General features: G+C 38.0%; 1 protein-coding gene across 3 annotated transcripts in view; it reads left to right on the top strand.

Annotated features, from left to right (window-relative positions):
- FNIP1 (folliculin interacting protein 1) overlaps nucleotides 1-23004 on the top strand; it is a 153246-nt gene that overhangs the window by 108087 nt on the left and 22155 nt on the right. For all 3 annotated transcript variants that reach the window (XM_032837635.1, XM_032837636.1, XM_032837634.1), the window contains 2 exons: nucleotides 13877-14023; nucleotides 14891-15060. In XM_032837635.1, the coding sequence (XP_032693526.1) occupies nucleotides 13877-14023; nucleotides 14891-15060 (317 nt within the window). The remainder of the gene's footprint in view (nucleotides 1-13876; nucleotides 14024-14890; nucleotides 15061-23004) is intronic.

Below are 23004 nucleotides of genomic sequence, written 5' to 3'. Positions count from 1 at the left end.
TTGTGATCAAATCGTAGTTTTTTTTAATGAGCTTGAATTCCTGGATTTTGACCTTCAGAAGCGTTTCTTGGTCTTTATTTTGCTCCTGATAGATGAGTGTGGAAGGCCAGTAACAATTGAGTTGTCTAAATGCCCATTTCTTAGGTCAGATAAGACGCTGGTATAGTTGGACTTGGACTCTTGAAGAGCAGATGTTTGTTTTGGAGAATGCCCTCGGTGTACTTAAAAATTGTTAGAATTCCTCCCTATCTGAAACACAAAAGGATGTTTCTTTGATCCTCATTGTGGAAATCTGATGGTACTCCCTTAAAGTGTGGCAGTCTTCCTAAGACTGGTACCCAAGGAGTTTTTTTTTTTTTTTTTTTTTTAAGATTTTATTTATTTGACAGAGATCACAAGTAAGAGAGAGAGAGAGAGAGGAGGAAGCAGGCTCCCTGCCTAGCAGAGAGCCCGATGTGGGACTCGATCCCGGGACCCTGAGATCATGACCTGAGCTGAAGGCAGAGGCTTAACCCACTGAGCCACCCAGGCAGCCCCCCAAGGAGTTTTTTAATCATTCAGTGGTAGTTCATGTTTATTGTGCCACCAAATTCATCAGTTACTTTTTAAGTGTTCCTACCAGTTATTGGCCTACCAGTTACAGAAGCATTTGCTTCAGGAAAGGTGGTCTTAGCTATGATTCTTGTTTAGTTTTTGGGGTGATGTTTTATTCTCAGACCTCAATTCTGTGATGTAGCTAAGAAAAATCATTGATTTTCAGTTTGTTTAGCCTTTTTCTTTTGAGGAGTAAAGTGATGAGATGACTTCTAGGCTCTTTACATTTTGGCTAGGATTGGAAGTTCAGATATTTTTTAATCAATATTTTTAGGTAAGAGTACACTGAATTGAAATAGAATTAGAATACTTCCATTTAGTTAAAACTCAAATTGATTTTGTTTGGAAGTTAAATTATATTAAATACCACTGATTACAAAGAAAAATATGGTGCTGAGCTAATAACCAGGCAAACATAATGAAAACTGTTTCCCAAACTCCTAGAGGTCTAGAGCCTTGCATTTTTATTTCACAGTCTGTTTGGGAATTACTAGCTTAAACTGTTTTCAAGGAGAAAAATTGCCAAACCTATACTACTACAACGCTAGCTATACTTGCAATCCTGCATTGTACAGCAGCTTCAGCTGTACAGCCCTGAGAGAGGAGAGGATGTCTGAGTCAGCATTTGAGAATAATTTTACTTTGAAATAATGAGTTTCTGGGCTTAGAAATTCTTCAGAGAGATTATATGCAGTGGGAAAAGTTCTTATGTTTCATTGGAACCAAGACATGTTGAACCTAATACCATATTAAGTTAAAACATTATTAGCTGGGTACAGTGTTTTTTTTTTTTTTTTAAAGATTTTATTTATTGATTTGACAGAGAGAGATCACAAGTAGACAGGCAGGCAGAGAGAGAGGGAAGCAGGCTCCCCGCTGAGCAGAGAGCCCGATGCGGGACTCGATCCCAGGACCCTGAGATCATGACCTGAGCCGAAGGCAGTGGCTTAACCCACTGAGCCACCCAGGCGCCCTGGTACAGTGTTTTTTTATGTATTTCTCATGGTTTATGACAGCTTTGCTCTTCACACATTCCCTAGTTCGTCTGTATTTATATAGCTGGAAAGTTTTACTTCAACTGCATAACCCAGAAAAAGAATTCTAGAGTGATTTCTCTTTGAGAAACCTATAAACTATGCCTTTGTCATGGAAATGAGTGGTTTTGAGAAGTATGAAAAGTTTTAATCTTTTCAATTTTTTTCTTTTTTTTTTTTTTTAAGATTTTATTTATTTATTTGACAGACAGAGATCACAGGTAAGCAGAGAGTCAGGCAAAGAGAGAGAGGAGGAAGCAGGCTCCCTGCAGAGCAGAGAGCCCGATGTGGGGCTTGATCCCAGGACCCTGGGATCATGACCTGAGCCAAAGGCAGAGGCTTTAACCCACTGAGCCACCCAGGAGCCCCTAATCTTTTCAATTTCTAAATTTAATCTGTAGTTTGCCTGAAAGTTCAACCAAAGATTCTTAAGAGGTTTGCTTTTCCTCAAGTGGATAATATAACTTTAAAGTAAAAGAAATGTGCTATGAATGATTGGGTATTTTGTTAATAATATTTTAAATTTTTTATTGTTTTATTTGTATTGTTCGGTTGACTTTAGACTGGAATTATTACAAATATGTGTTTGAATAATTCTTTTTGCTTATATGCCTTAAAGAATGCTGCAGTATTCTGAGTTTCACATTTTGCAGTATTACAAAGCAGTCAGTACTTGCCCGTGCACTTGGAAATGTTACTTTCTGTTATTGGATTGATAGTTTCTTCTCTGCAGTCACAGACGTTGTGGAAAAAGGCCAAGTGTCCCTATTTGAGGTCTGAGGAAACTGTCATCATAGATCCAGCTGAGGTTACCAGCATAGTAAATATTGTCAGAAAATTCATTCCTAGTAGAATACCTATGAATTAATTGGCATGTTATTAGGTAATCTATATGGCCTAGCTTTAGAATTTTAATATTGCCTGAATTTACAGTATGTGTGAGTTATAAAATCATTGCAGATGTGTGATTGTGTACCTTTCCTTTTATACTAGTTTGATTATTTTACTTCAGTTACTATACAGATATGAAAGACCAAGTCAGTTAAGCTTTCTTACATAATCTTAAAAATACTTTATAAGTTGCGCCTGGGTGGCTCAGTGGGTTAAATGTCTCACTTTACTTCAGGGTGTGATTTCAGGGTGTGACATGGGATTGCGCCCTCTGTCAGCCTCCACCCTCAGTGGGGAGTCTGCTTCTTCCTGTCCCTCTGCCCTCCCCCATAAATAAATAAAACTTAAAAAAAATACTTTATAAACTTTAAAGGTCTGTCAGAGAAGTACTTCAATATATATATTTGATCCTCATTATATACAGTTTGTGTATTTGTGAATTCACCTACTTGCTGAAATTTATTTATAGCCTCAAACTATACTCACAGTGATTTTATGATCATTTGTAACAAGTGCAGAGCCCTGAAAAATTGGAATAGCCGGATACATTCCTAGATGAGTTGAACAAAACAGTGCTCTGCCTTCTTGTTTCAGAACTTATTCTGTTAACAAGTATCTGACTGAAATGTATTTTGTGGCTGGGTTTCTTTTCACATTTTACACTTTTTTTTGTTGTTTAAGATTGCTTTTATTTATTTATTTTTTATTAACATATAATGTATTTGTTTCAGGGATACAGGTCTGTGATTCATCAGTCTTATACAATTCATGGCACTCACCATAGCACATACCCTCCCCAGTGTCCATCATTCAGCCATGCCATCCCTCCCACCCCATCCTCTCCAGCAACCCTCAGTTTGTTTCCTAAGATTAAGAGTCTCTTATGGTTTGTCTCCCTCTCTGGCTTCACCTTGTTTCATTTTTTCCTCCCTTCCCCTCTGATCTCTGTCCTATTTCTCAAATTCCTCATAGCAGCAAGATCATATGGTAATTCTTTTTCTCTGACTGACTTATTTTGTCTAGCATAATACCCTCTAGTTCCATCCATGTCATTGCAGAAATGCCAAGATTTCATTTTTTTGATGGCTGCAGAATATTTGAGTATGTGTGTATACACACACACACACATATATACACTGCAACTTCTTTATCCATTTTTCTATTGATGGACATCTAGGCTCTTTCCATAGTTTGGATATTGCAGACATTGCTGGCATAAACATTGGGGTGCGTGTGCCCCATCAGATCACTACATTTGTATCTTTGGGGTAAATACCCAGTAGTGTGATTGCTAGATCCTATGGTAGCTCTATTTTCAACTTTTTGATGAACCGCCATACTGTTTTCCAGAGTGTCTGCACCAGCTTGCATTTCCACCAACAGTGTAGGAGAGTTCCCCTTTTTCCACATCCTCGCCACATCTGTCGATTCCTGATTTAATATTTTAGCCATTCTGACTGGTGTGAGGTGGTATCTTATGGAGGTTTTGGTTTGTATTTCCCTGATGCTGAGTGATGTTGAGCGCTTTTTCATGTGTCTGTTGACCATTTGGATGTTGTCTTTGCAGAAATGTCTGTTCATGTCTTTTGACCATTTCTTGATTGGATTATTTGTTCTTTGGGTGTTGAGTTTGATAACGTCTTTACAGATTTTGGACTAGCCCTTTATCTGGTGTGTCATTTCCAAATATCTTCTCACATTCTGTCAGTTGTCTTTTGGTTTTGTTGACTGTTTCCTTTGTTGTGCAAAAGCTTTTTATCTTGTTGAAGCCTCAGTAGTTCATTTTCACCCTTATTTCTCTTGCCTTTGGTGATGTTTCTAGGAAGAACTTGCTAGTCAAAGAGATTGTTGCCTGTGTTCTTCCTAAGGATTTTGATGGATTCCTGTCTCATATTTAGGTTTTTCATCCATTTTGAGTCTACTTTTGTGTGTGGTGTAAGGAAATGGTCCAGCTTCATTTTTCCGTTGTCCAGTTTTCCCAACACCATTTGTTGCAGAGACTGTCTTTTTTCCATTGGACATTCTTTCCTTCTTTGTCGAAGATCAGTTGACCGTAGAGTTAAGGGTCCATTTCTGGGCACTCTGTTCTCTTCCATTGATCTAGGTGTCTGTTTTTGGGCCAGTACTGTTCTGTCTTGATGATGACAGCTTTACTGTAATAGAGCTCAAAGTCCAGAATTATGATGTCACCAACTTTGGTTTTCTTTTTCAACATTCCTTTGGCTGTTTGGGGTCTTTTCTGGTTACATAGAAATGTTAAGATTATTTGTTCCATTTCGTTGAGAAAAGTTGATGATATTTTGATAGAGATTGCAATGAGTGTGTAGATTGCTCTAGGTAGCACAGACAATTTCACAATATTTATTCTTGCAATCCATGAGCATGGAACGGTTTTCCATTTCTTTATGTCTTAATTTCTTTTCATGAGTATTCTATAGTTTTCTGAGTACAGATTCTTTGCCTCTTTGGTTAGGTTCATTTCTAGGTGTCTTATGGTTTGGGGTGCAGTTGTAAATGGGATGAACTCTTTAATTTCTCCTTCCTCTGTCTCAGTTAGTGTATAGAAATGCAACTGATTTCAGTGCATTGATTTTATATCCTGACACTTTACTGAATTCCTGTATGAGTTGAATCAGTTTTGGGGGTAGAGTCATTTGGGTTTTCCTCGTAAAGTATTATATCACCTGCACAGAGTGAGCGTTTGATGACTTCTTTGCTGATTCAGATGCCTTTTATTTGTTCTTGTTGTCGGATTGCTGAGGCTAGGACTTCTAGTACTACATTGAATAGCAGTGGGGATAGTGGGCATCCCCTAAGGCTGTGTTCCTGACCTTAGGGGAAAAGCTCTGTTTTTCCCCATTGAGAATGCTATTCATTGTGGGTTTTTCATACATGGCTTTCATAATACTGAGGTATGTACCTTCTGTCCCTACACTGCGAAGAGTTATAATTAAGAAAAGATGCTGTACTTTGTCAGATGCTTTTTCTGCATCTATTGAGAGTATCATTTGGTTCTTGTAGTTCTTTTATTAATGTATCACATTGATTTATGGATGTTGAACCAACCTTGCAACCCAGGAGTAAATCCTACGAGGTCGTGGTGAATAATCCTTTTAATGTACTGTTGCTCCTGTTGGTTAGTATTTTGGTGAGAATTTTTGTATCCATGTTCATCAGGGATATTAGTCTGTGATTCTCTTTTTCTGTTTTTGGAATCAAGGTAATGCTGGCCTCATAAAATGAGTTTGGAAGTTTTCCTTCCATTTCTATTTTTTGGAATAGTTTCAGGAGGCTAGGTATTAATTCTTCTTTAAATGTTTGGTAGAATTCCCCTGGGAAGCCTTCTGGCCCTGGGCTCCTATTAGTTGGGAGATTTCTTATTACAATATGCTTCAGTTTCCTTACTGTTTATTGGTCTGTTCTGGTTTTTTCTTTCTTCCTGGTTCAGTTTTGGTAGTTTATACGTCTCTAGGAATGCATCCATTTCTTCCCAATTGTCCAGTTTGCTGGTGTGTAGTTGCTGATAATATGATCTTATAATTGTTTGTATTTCTTTGGTGTTGGTTGTGATCTCTCCTCTTTCATTCATGATTTTATTAATTTGGGTCCTTTGTCTTTTCTTTTTGATAAGTCTGGCCAGGGATTTATCAATCTTACTAATTCTTTAAAAGAAAATATGCAGGGAATGATCCTAATCTTTTGGTACCAGTTGAGACCTGATTTGTGTCCCAGGATGTGATCTGTTCTGAAGAATGTTCCATGTGCACTAGAGAGGAATGGGTATTCTGTTGCTTTGGGATGGAATGTTCTGAATGTATCTGTGATGTCCTTCTGGTCCATTGTGTCATTTAAAGCCTTTATTTGATCTTTTGCTTAGATGATCTGTCCATTTCAGTGGGGGGGGATTGTTAAAGTCCCATACTATCGTTGTATAATTGTTGATGTGTTTCCTTGATTTTGTTATTAATTGGCTTACATAATTGCTGCTCCTATGTTTGGTGCATAAATATTTAAAATTATTAAATCTTGATGGATAGAACGTTTAAGTATGATATCTCTTAATCTCTTATTATAGTCTTTGGTTTAAAATCTAATTTGTTTTAAGGATTCCCATCCCAGCTTTCTTTTGATGTCTGTTAGCATGGTAAATTGTTTTACACCCATTCTCTTTAAATCTGGAGGTGTCTTTGAGTCTAAAATGAGTTTCTTAGAGACAGCATTATCGATGGGTCTTATTTTTCTGATACCCTGGGCCTTTGATTGGGGCATTTAGCCCATTTACATTCAGGGTAACTATTGAAAGATATGCATTTTGTGCCATTGTATTGCCTGTAAGGTGAATGAGACTGTTATGGTCTCTGTTCCATTCTATTCTATATTACTTTTAGGCTCTCTCTTTGCTTTGGTGGACCCCTTTCAATATTTGCTTAGGGCTGGTTTGGTGTTCACAAATTCTTTTAGCTTTGTGTGTGGGGGGGTTTTTTTGTTTGTTTGGTTTGGTTTGGTTTGTTTTTTTGTCGTGGGAGCTTTTTATCTATCTTTCTATTTCCACTGACACCCTAGGTGGATATAGTATTCTTGGCTGCATATTTTTCTTATTTAGTGCTCTGAACATATCATGCCAGTCCTTTCTGGGCCGCCAGGTCTCTGTGGATAGGTCTGCTGCCAATCAAATGTTTTTATTTTTATAGGTTACAGACCTTTTGTCCCGAGCTGCTTTCAGGGTTCTCTCTCTCTCTCTCTCTCTTTTTTTTTTTTTAAGATTTTATTTATTTATTTGACAGAGATCACAAGCAGGCAGAGAAGCAGATAGAGAGAGAGAGGAAGGGAAGCAGGCTCCCTGCTGAGCAGAGAGCCTGATGCGGAGCTTGATTCCAGGACCCTGAGATCATGACCTGAGCTGAAGGCAGAAGCTTTAACCCACTGAGCCACCCAGGCGCCCCAGGATTTTCTCTTTTTCACTGAGACTTTTAAGTTTTACTGTTAAATGATGGGGTTGACCTATTTTTAATAATTTTGAGGGGATTTTGATGCCTGTTTCCTTCCCCAAATTAGGGAAGTTCTTTGCTATAATTTGCTCCAATATACCTTCTGCCCCCTTCTCTCTTCTTCTTCTAGGATCCCATTATTCTAATATTTTGTCTTCTGGTATCACTTATCTCTCAGATTCTCCCCTCGTGATGCAGTAGTTGTTCATCCTCTTTTTGTCAGCTTCTTTATTCTCCATCATTTGGTCTTCTAGATCGCTAATTCTCTCTTCTGCCTCATTTATCCTAGCAGTTAGAGCCTCTATTTTTTATTGCACCTCATTAATAGCCTTTTTGATTTCAACTTGGTTAGATTTTACTATTTTTATTTCTCCCGAAAGGGATTCTTTAGTATCGTCTATGCTTTTTTCAGGCCCAGCTAGTATCTTTATAATTGTTATTTTAAACTTTAGTTCCAACATCTTACTAATGTTCATATTGATTAGGTCCCTGGCAGTACCACCTCTTATTCTTTTTTCTGAGATGAGTTTTTCCATTTTGTTGTCATATCCATAGAAGAAGAGATGAATGAGAGAACAAAATGTTAAAAGGGTAACAATGGCCCCAGAAAAATGTACACTAAACAAATCAGGAGAGATCTGAAACATGGGGGAAAAGAAAGGGAAAAAGAAAAAAAAAAAGAATATGATCAGGCCGGTGAATAGAACAGAGCTACACACTAGATTTTGGGTATATTTTGCTCTGTTAGAAGGAACTGTGTTCTAAAATTTTAAAGAAAAACTTATATACATATAAAAACAAGGGTAAATATGAAAGGATGGAATATGACTGTAAAGATGAAAATTAAAAAATATTTAAAAAGAAATTGATAAGATCTTGGTTGGAGAAAGAAAAAAATTTTTTTAAAAAATGTAAAAAAAAAAAAAGAGAGAATGTTATCATGCAGGAGATTTGAACAAAGCCATACACTGGATTTAGGAATTCAGTGTTTATTTTGGTCATTTAGAAGAAACTGTATTCCAAAATTTTAAAGAAAGAAAAATAATGTATATACAAGTTTTTCATACACACACACACAGTTAAATACAATGAAGGGATAGACTATGACTGTAAAAATTAAAATGAAAAGATTTTTAAAAAGGAATTTATAAGATAAGATGTTGGTTGAACAACTCAAGAAAATAGAAAAAGAACAAAATAAAGAAAAATTTAAAAATTAACTTTGAAAAAAGAATCATCGGGGAAAAACCCATGAATTCTATGTGCTGTGTTCCCCTAGCACTGGAGTTTTGCAGTTCTCATTGACTGGATAGACTTTCTTTTGGCTGGATGTTCTTGCTGATCTTCTTGGGGAGGTACCTCTTGCAGTGATCCTCAAATATCTTTGTCCCAGGCGGAATTGCACTGCCCTTTCCTGGGGACAGGCTAAGTAATCTGCTCAGGTTTGCTCTTGCAGCTTTTGTTCCATGGAAGCTTTCCGTACAGCTTTGGAGGACGAGAATGAAAATGGCAGCCTCCCAATTTCTGGCCCCAGAGGAGCCGAAAACTTGGGGCCCGTGCCCTTCCGTCAGCTCTCAGAGAAAACCAGTCAATCATGCCTCTGGCCACACTTCTTGCTCACCTGGCCTGGGTCTGAGCATTCTCTGGCACACAACCCCATCTGGAGTTTCCAAACCCAGCAGATTCCTGCAGTGCACTCCCGTGGCACTCCTCCCAGGGCGAAGAAGGGGAATCTCCGAGATCTGCTGCTTGTTGGGTCCCTGCTCAATGAGTAGTGGCCCAGCTGTGCCACAGATCATGGTTTATGGCAACCCCTAGCTGGCAGCCTTCTCCTTGGCTGCAACTTTGCTCTGATACTTGGGATCTCTTCCACACTCAGGCACCCCTCATCTTTCTATGACCTGAGGGTCTTGAGACCACACTGTCCCAGCGAGGGTTCCACTCCCTAGCTTAGCCACGGGAGAGACCTCCCTCAGGGGAGCAGACTTCTAAAAGTTCCAATTTTGTGCTCCATTGCTCTATCACTTGCTAGGAGCCGGCTGATGAAGGCTCTCTCCCCCTGCATTCTGTCTTCCCAAATACCACTTCAGAGTCACTTCTCTGCACATCCTACCTTCCAGAAAATGGTCACTCTTCTGTTTATAAAATTGCTGTTATTCTTTTCTTTGATTTCCTGTGGGGTTGCACATCCTACCTTCCAGAAAATGGTTGCTTTTGTGTTCATAAAATTGCTGCTATTCTTTTCTTTGGTCACCTGTTGCATTTGTAAATGTTCAGAATGGTTTGAGAACTATCTAGCTGAATTCCTGATACTAGACAAAATTTAGGTCTCCTACTCCTCCACCGTCTTGCCCTCTGCCCTCTGGCATTTTGCACTGTTGGTTAGTGATTTTGCCATTAAAAATCATCCCCTGGTGTACTGCTGAAATGCTATCTAATGTTCCAAAGTACAAGAAAACGATGATGTGCTTTACAGAGAAAAGACATGTGAGCTTCCTTCAGGCATAAGTGATAATGCTATTGACTATGAATTCAGTGTTAATGAATCAGTAGTAAATTAATAAGGTGTCTTTAAACAGAAACCCACATAAAAAAGGATTATGTATTGAAAGGCTGATAAAAATGTTGATGAGAGACTTGATAGGAATCTGACCATGTATTTTCCTTAGGAACAGTATTTCATTGCTCACTGCTTCTTTGTTTGCCTCAGCTTTATAGGACATTACTGCAAATAATGAGGATCCATCATACTTAATTTTAAAATTAAGTTGTTATTAAAAGTTAGCAATTAGACAATTATCAAAGTATGTGTTTATCTGATACCAGATGATTAATGATTTTGGGGTAGTTGAGAAGAGGAAGGAAATGATTCACATGCATGCAGAAGCCATGAAATGTAGAGAAACAGGAAGCATGTTTAGTTTGGAGCCAAAAAGATGAGTTTCTTGGATTCTCCCTCTGACTTTTGTGCATATCAAAGAAAACTAAATCAGGTCCACAGGTCCCTTCCAGTTAAAGGAGTCTTTCATTCTTTAGGGTCAGTCAGGAAAAAAAAAGGGTCATATGACTAAAAATTCGTGCTTACCACTGAAAATTAGGGAATAATCATTAGGGGAGAAGAAAGCCCTATTAATTCTAGATTGCCGATGACAACATAGAGTTGTATATAATGAGAAGCACTATTGCATAATTAATTTCTTTGCCTTCTTTACATTTGATATACCCTGAGGTCATAGTACTTACCCTTAAACACCAAAACTCTAGAACTAATGATTTCAGTGGACCACTATACTCATGTTAGTGAACTGGTTCTGACCTATGACACATGGACTTGTAGTAGTCACAAATATGCTTAAGAAACTCATGGAGAAAAAATTGATCATCTCATTCACTCATGTATATAGTGTTTCTTGTAATCATAAAGTATATTTACATGGTTAAGAAACAAAGAAAACATGCCCAGAAATCTAGTAATGAAGAAGAAATGGAACTCTGTCCTATCTCTCCCATCCTCATTCTTACTTCCCAAGAACATTATTTTTTTTTTTAAGATTTTATTTATTTATTTGACAGAGATCACAAGTAGGCAGCGAGACAGGCAGAGAGAGAGGGAAGCAAGCTCCCTGCTGAGCAGAGAGCCCGATGCAGAGCTCCAGCCCAGGACCCTGAGATCATGACCCAAGCCAAAGGCAGAGGCTCAACCCACTGAGCCACCCAGGTGCCCCCCAAGAACATTATTTTTAACTGTTACCTATTCTGTTATTTGCCTCCACATTATTGAGCAATATACTTAATGCAGTTATTTCTTGATTTATCAGTCTTGGAGCATATTTATTTCCTGCCATGACTTTATACCTGCCCATTGGTTATTAAGCTTCAGTATAGCTCTAGCACTAGCTTGTCTTTCAGTTATGGTAAATTTTCTACTTTCTTATCTATTTTCCTCTGTCTTCTCTCTCTTGAGTTTATTTTGTTAGTAAAAAACATGTTCTTTCATGTTTCCCTTTTTCTGAATGTATTATTTATTATTTCCTCTATGAGTCCTTTTGTGTGAGTGTGTGTTTCCGTTTTTCTGTTTGTGTCCCTCTCTCCTTGGAGGCTTTTCCCTTGTATCAATATTGTGGTTGCCCATCTCTAGTTGAGAGCAAAGTACTAAAATACGAGTTGGGAGTTCTGTGCATGATTAGGTACAAACTGAAGAACTTTACTTTAGGGCAGTGTTTCTTAAGCTACGTTTTCATTATCACTTCATGAAGGGGCATATTTAAGACATTTTCTTCTCCTAATTGCTGTCCTTTCTTCCCATGACATTTTAATGCCACAAGGACTTACTGTGTATGTTTATATATTCTGAAGGATTCAAATATCAGGAAGGGTTTGGGCCCTGTTTCTTCTCAGACTAGGCAGTTGCTACATCTGCTCTTCTGTCTATAGTCATTCTTTGGGAAAATAGGTTATAGAAAGGGATCACCAACCATTTACAGACCTTGAATTATTCTCCCATTTTATAGTCCTGAATAACTCCTGTCCTCAACTTAACTTGTGTGTCCTGAGCCTCTTCCTGTGTCAGTGAAGCAGATTAGCTCCTTTATGTACTCATCCATCCCCTTCTTTGAAGACTATAAACCTGTATGTTCATCTGCCTTACCAGTTCACTTAACATTCCTCTCATGTTTTGAGTTGCATAATTTTATTAATCTGTAATTTAAATTTTAAATAAGAGTACTCTCCATTTTTTTTCAAAGATTTTATTTATTTATTTGACAGACAGAGATCACAAGTAGGCAGAGAGGCAGGCAGAGAGAGGAGGAAGCAGGCTTCCCGCTGAGCAGAAAGCCCGATGCGGGGTTCGATCCCAGGACCCCGAGATCATGACCTGAGCCGAAGGCAGAGGCTTTAAACCACTGAGCCACCCAGGTGCCCCAAGAGTACTCTCTATTTTTATTTATTACAGTAATTTATCTGTTTTCAAATCTTTAACGGATGTTCATTTGAGACATCAGAATGGAAAGGAGGTAAACCCTGATGTTTGCTTTTCCATCTTATCTAGACATCCTTAATAGGCTTTAGCATTTAGCATTTTCACATATTCCTAGTTGATTTTTGGATCATATTTTTCTCTATAAAATATCTTTAACTCTTGCCATTCATTTATTTTAAAGTTCTCAGCCATGATATTATGCCCTACCAAGAATTCATTAATGTGACCCTTGTTTATCACTTTTATCAGTTATGTTGTGTTCATACTAGGTCAAGATTCAATACAACTTGTACAGGCAAGAGAATTCTTTCCTCTTTTTGGATTCTAGGTGTTAGAGAATTATGCTGAAGTAGGTATTCGAGCTTGCAGAGATCTCAGAGAACTTCCTAGATTTGTACTTTCTAATATAGTAGCCATTAGCCACATGTGGATATTTAACTTAAATAAAATTAAATAAAATTTAAAATTCAGTTCATCAGACTGACCGCATTTTGTGTTCAGTAACCTTATGTGGCTAGTGGCTACCGTCTTGGATAGCATAGATACAGAGCATTCCCACCTCTGCCAAAAGTTCTGTTGTATGGTACTGTTATAGGAAGTAGAAAGTGCAGCACCATTCTGTATCTTCCAAGAGATAACTAGTTTCTTAAGCCTCAACTTTGTAGGAGTTGCTTAATATAGTGAGTGTGTCGGACTTGGCTGAATAGGTATTAATGTAGGAGGAAAATGATATCTTAGAGATACCCGTGAAGCTTTAAGGAGAAAGTGCAAGTCATGGGACTAGCTATTGTCTAAGTAAATGCAAGAGACAGCCAGAAAAGCATCATCATAATTGTGCAATAATGCTCTCTTGTGTTGATTCAAAGAAAAACTTCAGGAGATTGAGAACAGTCCTTCAGAATTTTACTGAAGAATCTCTACATAGGCAACAAAATGCTGCTGATCAACTATTGTTTTGAGTGGGTATATGGATAAGCTATTATCTAATTCAGAATATTTTTCTTTTGTAGGTTGTTGATAATTTGCATTATATTTAAGTATGGCATATACCTTAGGGATGTAGAATAAGGAAGGGCTTTAGAAATTAATCCATTCCTGTGCTTTCATTTTACAGGTGGAGGAAACTGATGCTTAAAATAGGGAAGTAATTTATCTGAGGGCACACAGTTGTTGGGGCTAGAGCTAGCACCAGAACCAGCATATTTTGTGTTCATGTGCAGAACATTTCCTGTGGTACTATGCTGGTGACAAAGAAGGAATGACTTGACTCATTGTGTCCTCTTGAAAGCTTTAATAATCCACCTGTGAGGCTTAAACTGGTAACATAAACTTGAAGAGTATGTAATTCTGGGAAGTATGAATTTCATAATGTGTTTTTCTCTTTTTAGAACAACAATTTGTAATCTTTATACAATGCCACGAATTGGAGAGCCTGTCTGGCTTACAATGATGTCGGGGACTCCAGAAAAGAACCAGCTTTGCCATCGTTTCATGAAGGAGTTCACTTTTCTAATGGAAAATGCTTCCAAAAATCAGTATGGCTTTCTCTCTTTATATCTTAGATATTATGTACTATAACTTGATATCTAGATTTTGATCAAACCCAGTTACAAAAGCAAAGTAATTAACTTTTTTGGGAATTATTTCTTACTATTAATAACCAAAATAGAATTAAAAGATGTAAATAAGAGATAGGATATGGATGAAAGCCACAGAAGACAGTAAAATGAATGAAATGAATGAGAAACAGTAAAAAGGTCTTTAATTATGTGTTAAATTAGAATTCCTGACAACTTACAGAACTCTCTGAGGCTTCCCATTTTTTGGTGAATTGCATTCACTTACACAGTTTCATTCTAGAGAAAATAAGGAAAAAAAAAAGAAGTGGTGCGAGGATTCCAATGATACATATTTAATGTGATATTTTATCATACTATTTGCTTGTAACCGTTCATCAAATTCCTAGAATCCAAATGAGTAATTTAGAGGTTTTATTCTTTTTAAATAGACAAAGTTTGCTTAATACTTTACTTCGTTTTCCCATTCAGTAATTTGGAAATGTATAGTCCTGTTGCTTCATTAATTTTGCAGATTAAACACTGAAAAGAAACCAGTTTTTCAAGTAAAATGGCAGTTTTTGCTTTGTAATTAAGATCAGATACAGCTCTGTGTGAATACAGTTTTTATTTTAAGGATTTTTTTTTTTTAACTCCTACCCAACCAAAAACTGCATTTTCATTTTCATCCAGGTGATATGCCTGTCTTTTCTTCTTTCCTCTCCTTTTTTTATGCTGTTTGGCTACATGAGAGTAGGTACTGTCTCTGCTTTATTCTGTTGCTGCGTTTTGTATTAGGTTTAATGAAAGCAGAGTGGAGTCTGATAGGATGTATTTTGTTTCCAGATTCTTGCCAGCACTCATTACTGCAGTTCTGACCAATCATCTTGCCTGGGTTCCAACGGTCATGCCAAATGGACAACCACCTATAAAAATATTTTTAGAAAAACATTCCTCTCAGAGTGTGGACATGTTGGCAAAAACTCATCCATATAACCCACTTTGGGCACAACTAGGTATGTAATCTGAAAACCCTTATATTATGCATAACACTTATACTTTTGTGTAGCTGTCTGGAGTTATTTTATAGCAAAAACAAAAATTAAGAAATAAGATGTTCTTTTTTATTCCCCCCATTCTATTTTTTCCCCAATTTTAAAATTTTATTTTATTTTTATTATGTTATCTTACCATACAATACATCATTAGTTTTTGATGTAATGTCCCATGATTCTTTGTTTGTATATAACACTCAGTGCTCTATGCAGTCCTCACTCTTTAATACCCCATCACCAGGCTCACCCATCCTCCCAGTCCTCTCCCTTCTAAAACCCTCAGTTGTTTCCTGGAGTCTGTAGCCTCTCAAGTTTTGTCTCCCCGTCTGACTCCCCACCCCCCATTTTTCCCTTCCTTCTCTTAATGTCCCCTTGACCAGAAAGGACTTCCATTCTTATATTGCCCAGGTCTTTGTGTATGGTGTAAGCAAGTGGTCAAGTTTCATTCTTCTGTATATAGCTTCATTCTTCTGTTTATATATGCAGTTTTCCCAGCATCATTTTTTAAAGAGCCTGTCTTTTTCCCACTGGATATTTTTTCCTGCTTTGTTGAAGATTATTTGACCATAGAGTTGAAGGTCCATATCTGGGCTCTCTACTCTCTGTTCCATTGGTCTATGTGTCTGGTTTTGTGCCAGGACCATGCTGTCTTGGTGATCACGGCTTTGTAATATAGCTTGAAATCAGGCAGCATGATGCCCCCAGCTTTGTTTTTATTTATTAACATTTCCATGGCTATTTGGGGTCTTTTCTGGTTCCATACAGATTTTGGGATTCTTTGTTCCATCACTTTGAAAAATGCTGTTGGTATTTTGATTGGATGGTGTAGTATAGATAAAGTATAGATAGTATATATAGATAGTATAGATAAAGTATAGATTGCTGTGGGTAGCATAGACATTTTAACAATGTTTATTCTTTCAGTCCATGACGATGGAATGTTTTTCCATCTTTTTGTGTCTTGTTCAGCTTTCATGAGTGTTTTGTAGTTCCTAGAAATAGAACCTTTACCTCTTTGGTTAGGTTTATTTCAAGGTATCTTACGGTTTTGGTACTATTGTAAATGGAATTGATTCTCTAATTTCTTTTTCTCCAGTTACGTTGTTTGTGTATAAGAAAGCAACTGATTTCTGTTCTTTGATTTTGTATCCTGCTACATTACTTAATTGCTATATAAGTTCTAGTAATTTGGGGATGGAATCTTTTCGTTTTTGCACATAAAGTATGTCCTCTCTGAAGAGAGAGTTTTACTTCTTCTTTGCCAGTGTGAATACCTTTTATTTATTTTTGTTGTCTCATTGCTGCTACTAGTACTTCTGGTACTATGTTGAACAGTAATGGCAAGAGTGGACATTCCTGTCGTGTTCCTGATCTCAATGGAAGGGCTCCCACCTTTTCCCCACTGAGAATGATATTCACTGTGAGTTTTTTATAAATGGATTTTATGAAACTGAATCCCTATACTCTAAGGTTTTAATCAGGAAAAGGTGCTGTATTTTGTCAGATGTTTTTTCTGCATCAGTTGAGAGAACCATGTGGTTCTTGTCTCTTATTTATATGTTCTACCCCATTGATTGATTTGTGAGTGTTGACCCACCCTTGCATCCCAGGGATAAATCTCACCTGGTTGTGTTGGATAATCCTTTTAATGCACTTTTGGATTCTGTTAGCTAGTACCTTGTTGAGAATTTTGGCATCCATATTCTTCAGGGGTATTGGTTTGAAATTCTCCTTTTTGATGGGGTCTTTGCCTGATTTTGGGATCAAGGTAAAGCTCGCCTCATAGAGCGAGTCTGAAAGTTTTCCTTCTGTTTCTATTTTTTAAACAACTTCAGGAGAATAGGTATTATTTCTCCTTTGAATGTTTGTAGAATTCCCCAGGGAATCCAAGAGGCCCTGGACTCTTTGTTTTCTGGGAGGTTTTTGATCACTCCTTCAATGTCGTTACTGGTTATGGGTCTATTCAGGTTGTCAGTTTCTTCCTGTTTCAGTCTTGGTAGTTTATAGGTTTCTAGGAATGCATTCATTTCTTCCAGGTTGCTTAATTTATTGTCATATAGCTGTTCATAATAATTTCTGATCATTGTACTTATTTCCTTGGTGTTAGTCGTGCTTTCTCCCCTTTCATTCATAATTTTATTAATTTGGGCCCTTTCTCTTTTCTTTTGAATAAGTCTGGCCAGTAGTTTATCCATCTTATTAATTCAGGGAACCAGCTTCTAGTTTTCTTAATGTGTTCTACTGTATTTCTGATTTCTAATTCATTGATTTCTGTTCTAATCTTAATTATTTTCCTTCTTGTGCATGGGTTAGGTTTAATTTGTTGTTGATTCTCCAGATCTTCCAGGTATAAAGATAATTTGTGTGTTCAGGATTTTTCTATTTTTTTTTGAGCGAGGTTTGGAATGCTATGTATTTCCCCCTTAAGACTGCCTTTGCCATATCCCATAGGTTTAGGATTGACGTGTCTTCGTTCTCTTTGGTTCCCATGAATTGCTTAAGTTCTTTGATTTCCTGATTGACCTAAACATTCTTGAGGAGGATGGTCTTTAGCTTCCAAGTGTTTGAATTTCTTCCAAACTTTTTCTTGTGATTGAGTTCCAGTTTCAAAGCACCGTGGTCTGAGAATATGCAGGCAGTAATCTCAATCTTTTGGTATTGGTTGAGACCTGACTTGTGACCCAGTATGTGGTCTTTCTGAAGAAAGTTCCATGCACGCTCAAGAAGAATGAGTATTCTGTTGTTTTAGGGTGGAATGTTCTGTATATATCTTTGAGGTCCATCTGGTCCAGTGTGTCATTCAAAGCTCTTGTTTCTTTGTTGATTTTCTGCTTAGATGATCTGTTTATTGCTGAGAATGCAGTGTTGAGGTCTCCTACTATGAATGTATTATCAATATGCCTCTTTATTGTGGTTAACAGTTGAGTTATGTTGTTGGCTGCTTCCAACAGAAAGGGGAAGGGGGCATAGATAACTGTAATTGTTAGACCGACCCTTTAAGAATAATACAGTGTCCTTCTGTGTCTCTAACTACAGTCTTTAGCTTAAAATCTAATTTGTCTGATATGAGAATTGCTACCTTGGCTTTCTTTTGAGGTCCATTGGCATGAAAGATATAGTTCTCCATCCCTTCACTTTCAGTCTGGATGTATCTTTAGGTTCAAAATGAGTCTCTTGTAGACCACATATGTACGGGTCCTGTCTTTTTATCTAGTCTGCAACCCTGTGCCATTTTATGAGAGCGTTTAGGCCATTCATGTTGGGAGTGCTTATTGAAAGACAGGATTTTATTGTTACCACGTTGCCTGTGAAGTCCTTGTTTCTATAGATTGTCTCTGTATATTTCTTTCTGCATCTCTCTTGGGGACTTTCTCCTTTTATAGAATCCTCCCTCCCTTTAATGTTTCTTGCAGGGCAGATTTAGTGGTCCCTATTCTTTCAGTCTTTGCTGGTCCTGGAAACTCCTCCTCTCTCCATCCTTTCTGAATGATAGCCTTGCTGGATAAGGAATTCTTGGCTGCATATTCTTCTCATTTTGTACCCTGAGTTTGCCTTGCCAGCCTTTTCTGATTTTCAAGGTTTTTGTGAACAGGTCTGACATTAGAGATCTGACTGATGTTTCTCCCTCTGTATTTTTTTTTTTTTAAAGATTTTATTTATTTATTTGATAGAGAGATCACAAGCAGGCAGAGAGGCAGGCAGAGAGAGAGGAGGAAGCAGGCTCCCTGCTGAGCAGAGACCCCGATGCGGGGCTCGATCCCAGGACTCTGAGATCATGACCTGAGCCGAAGGCAGCGGCTTAACCCACTGAGCCACCCAGGCGCCCCCTCCCTCTGTATTAAGGAATCTCTTCCCGCTAACTGCTCTTAAAATGGTTTCCTTGGTTCTGAGATTTGCGAGTTTTATTATTACACGTCTGGGCATTGGCCTGCTCCTCTTGATCTTGGGGGGTGTTCTCTCTGGACATGAATGCTTGTTTCATTCCCCATATTAGGGACATTCTTGGCTACAATTTGGTCAGATATATCTCCTGGTCCTCTCTCTCTCTCCATCTCCCCTCACCCCCTGCCAGGGATCTCAGTAATTCTGACATTGGAATGTTTCATGGCATCATTTATTTCTCTAATTCTGTTTTCATGGATTGTAAGCTATTTGTTCCAGGTCTTCTCCTGATCCTCCTTTTTTCTCAGTTTGTCTTCTAGATCACTAATTCATTCGTTCTTCTACCTCATTTACCCTAACTGTTAGAGTATCTAGATTAGATTGTATCTCATTGATAGCATTTTTAAGTTCTGCCAGATCCACTCTCATTTCTGCCTTTAGCAAATCTATTTTTTGCCATTAATAGTTTTCTCCAGCCTGACTATTGTCTTTATAACTGCTACCCTGAAGTCTATTTCTGACATCTTGCTTAGATCATATAGATTAATAGATCATATCTGTTATATCTCCAGGAGAGGCCATTGTCCCTTGGACTTTTCTTTGTTGGGAGTTTCTCCTCCTAGTCATTCTGTTGAGTAGAGGGGATGTACAACCAAAACTATCAGCCACAGTCCAGGCAGGATGCACCCTCCCGACTGAGGATCCTCTGCCCCTATAGAGATCCAGACGTGTATAATCTTACATGTCAGGCTGATTTCATGGGTATTCAGAGTGGTTTGGTAGATTTCTAGCTAAAGTCAGGGGTCTGGTTGAAAAGGAGTTCCCGTACTCCTCTGCCATCTTGGTGGAACACATCCTCCATTCTAAAGCACTTCTTCTTTCCTTGTCCTTTTCATGCCTGCTAAATTGTCTGATCTCCATCTTAAGTCTAACATCAATTTCTTCTAGCTACACAACTGCAGTGAGAGCTAGAGAAGCAGGATCATGACTGATTCACTCATAACCTCAGGTTCTTTAGGGTGTTTTATGTTATGTACTTTGCCCAGAAAGAGTTAATCATGTTATCTATGATAGCTAGAATAAATTTGGTGAACTGAGAAGCAGTCATTGAGGTTTCTGTTTTCCACTTTTGCTTGTTTTTTAAAATAATTTTGGAAAATGTTTCCCTTAGTGCAAGGCCTTGTTAAATAAATGGGTAACCGGGTAAGAAGGGATAGTTGATGAGTTGACAGTCATTAGGAAGGCATTGTAGCATGGTGCTTAAAAGTGCAGGATATGAGTCAGACCACACGTGAGTCACAGTCTCTTTGTTTATAATTTGAGGATAATAATATATAGTACATACTTCATAAAGTGAAGACAATTAAATTAGAGAGTACCTGTAAAGTACTTAGAACAGTGTCTGGTAAACATGACTGCTGTTGCTCTTGCACTTACTCTATTGCTATTAGGTCATAGGGGAGGAGTCCAATGAGAACATTTTGATGACTTGATAGAAACCTCTCTTAGGTTGTGCTGAGTGAGCTTGCCAGGCAGGTTGTCATGTAACTTATTCATGTAACTTCCCTCCCCTTCTCTTTCTTTCCTCTCTCTGTCCCTCGTTTACTTTCTTCTAATTGAGGAATAATTGACACATACCGAACAAATATATATACATTTTTGTAAGTATTGATATTTATGTTAAAATATGAGTACCTCTGAAACAGTCACCAAAATCAAGATGATGAACTCACTCATCACTTCCAAAAGTTTCCTCATGCCCTTTTGTAACCCCTCCTTCCTGTTCTTCCCACTCTCCCTATTGACCTTCCAACCCCCTCCCCATACCCAGGCAGCTACTGGTTTGTTTTCTATCACTATAGATTAGTTTGTATTTTCTAGATATAAATGGAATTATACAGTACATGCTTTTTTTTTTTGGTCTGACTTTTTTATTCAACATAATTATTTTGAGATTTGCCTGTGTTGTTTGTAGTAATAATCAATGCCTTTATTTTGCTGGGTAGTATGCTGTTGTATGGATATTAATTTAGTTTTTTTCAAATCAAGTAATTCAGTGATATTTTATTTATTTGGACATTTCAAATTTATTTTCAGTTCTACAATCGTTTATTTAGTGCATAACATATATAAGGCACTATGCAAACAGCATTAGAGCATATAAAGATGAAATGCAGTTCTTGGCCTTAAGAAGTGAACAGTTTAAGGTGTTTGGGTGACTCAGTTAAGTGACGGCCTTTGGCCCAGGTCATGTTCCTGGAGTCCCAGGATCAAGTCCTGGGTCGGGCATACTACTCAGTGGGAAGTCTACTTCTCTCTCTGACCCTCCCCACTTCTCTCTCTCTCTCTCTCTCTCATTTTGTGTCTCAAATAAATAAAATCTTAAAAAAAAAAAAACTGGACAGTTTAGGGGCTCCTGGGTGGCTCAGTAGGTTACATGTCTGCCTTTGGCTCAGGTCATGATCTCGGGGTCCTGGGATTGAGCCCCTCTTTGGGCTCGCTGCTCAGCAGGGCATCTGCTTCTCCCTCTCCTTCTGCCCCCCTCCCCCACACATGCATGCACGCATGCTCTCTCTCAAATAAATAAGCAAAATTTCAGAAAAAAAAGTGGACAGTTTATTTTACTGAAGGTAATAAATATGAGGACAGTAATGATAAATCAAAGAGGAATTATAAGAGAAACAAAAAGTTCAGTGAAATTTCAGTTAGGGTAGCTGACTTTTGCACAAGGGAGGGTGCTTGGGTGGGAAGCTTTGGACTGGCAGAGAAACAGAGAATAGGGCAAGCACAAAGCAGTGCTGAGTTGCTTCAGTGTTCAGTTTAAGTAGTCTGCTTTAAGTGGGACTTAGTGCGAATAATGATGAAAAGGTAACTATAAAAAGATAAACCTGGAAAAGTAAAGTTGAACTGGTCAGGAAATACTTCTCATGTCAAAGCGGTTCATTTATTTGGTAATTTGTGAGAAACTTAGGAGTAGTTTCAAACAGTGGCATGATGGCATTAGAGCCAGTGCATTAATCAGAGGAAAAGAATTATCATAATACTGTCTATAGCACATATTTATCTGAGACCTATTTATGTCTGTTCCTTTAAAAAGCATAGGAGTTAGGCTTTAAAGTGTGTATACAGACAACTTGCTAAAATTGAATTAAATTTAAATTAATGACTTTGTGTTCTCTATTTTTTTAAAAGATTTTATTTATTTGACAGAAGGAGAGAGAGAGATCACAAGAAGGCAGAGAGGCAGGCAGAGAGAGAGGGAGAAGTAGGCTCCCTGCTGAGCAGAGAGCCTGATGTGGGGCTCGATCTCAGGACCCTCCTGAGCCGAAGGCAGAGACTTAACCCACTGAGCTACGCGGGCGGCCCAATGTGTTCTCTATTTTTAAGTGTAATTTGGCATCTTCATCTAATTTGAGCTATAGCATAAATATAGAAATTACATAGACAACTCTTAGGTTCCTGTCGCCCTTTTCTTATGTAATGGCTGTTGGCATCTAGTATGGATTCAGAAGTGAAAATGAACCACATGGTTAAAAGTTGCCCTTTGTTTTCCTCTTGGTCAGGATAGGTCTCACTTTTCTTGTTCTTTCTGGTCTTTTCTGAGTACCTACTTCTCTGGGAAATAGAAGGGCTTTTTAAAAACATGGGAACTAGTTTGGGGTCATGGGTAGGGCAACAACAGTTAAGGTTCAGGGATGTGATTTAATCAAGAAAGGTTAAGTGTGTGATATGATTACTCTGTTCTGTTCCACATTTTACTCCCTTTTCTCTCCTCCCTCCCCGTCCAGTAGATACTGTGCTTTCTCTTTTCTGCATTAGGTGCAGTAACAGACTTCTTTTGCTCATAGTTTCTTAAGTAGTACTTCTCCCTCAGTGAAGAGCTCTGCATGAGGCCTGGCACCGAGAATATTCTTGGTCAGTGTGACTTTCACAGTTGACTCTTTGGTTGGGTTTCAGAACCATAGGAGCTGCTTAAAGAGGAAATTAGAAAACCCCTCTATTCACCTTGCTCTTTGGTAAATA

Source organism: Lontra canadensis, unplaced genomic scaffold (assembly GCF_010015895.1).
Source record: "Lontra canadensis isolate GAN:19392208 unplaced genomic scaffold, GSC_riverotter_1.0 scaffold99, whole genome shotgun sequence".
NCBI lineage: Eukaryota > Metazoa > Chordata > Mammalia > Carnivora > Mustelidae > Lontra > Lontra canadensis.
Note: the sequence above shows the minus strand (reverse complement) of the source record. Positions and strands in the feature narration are given on the sequence as shown.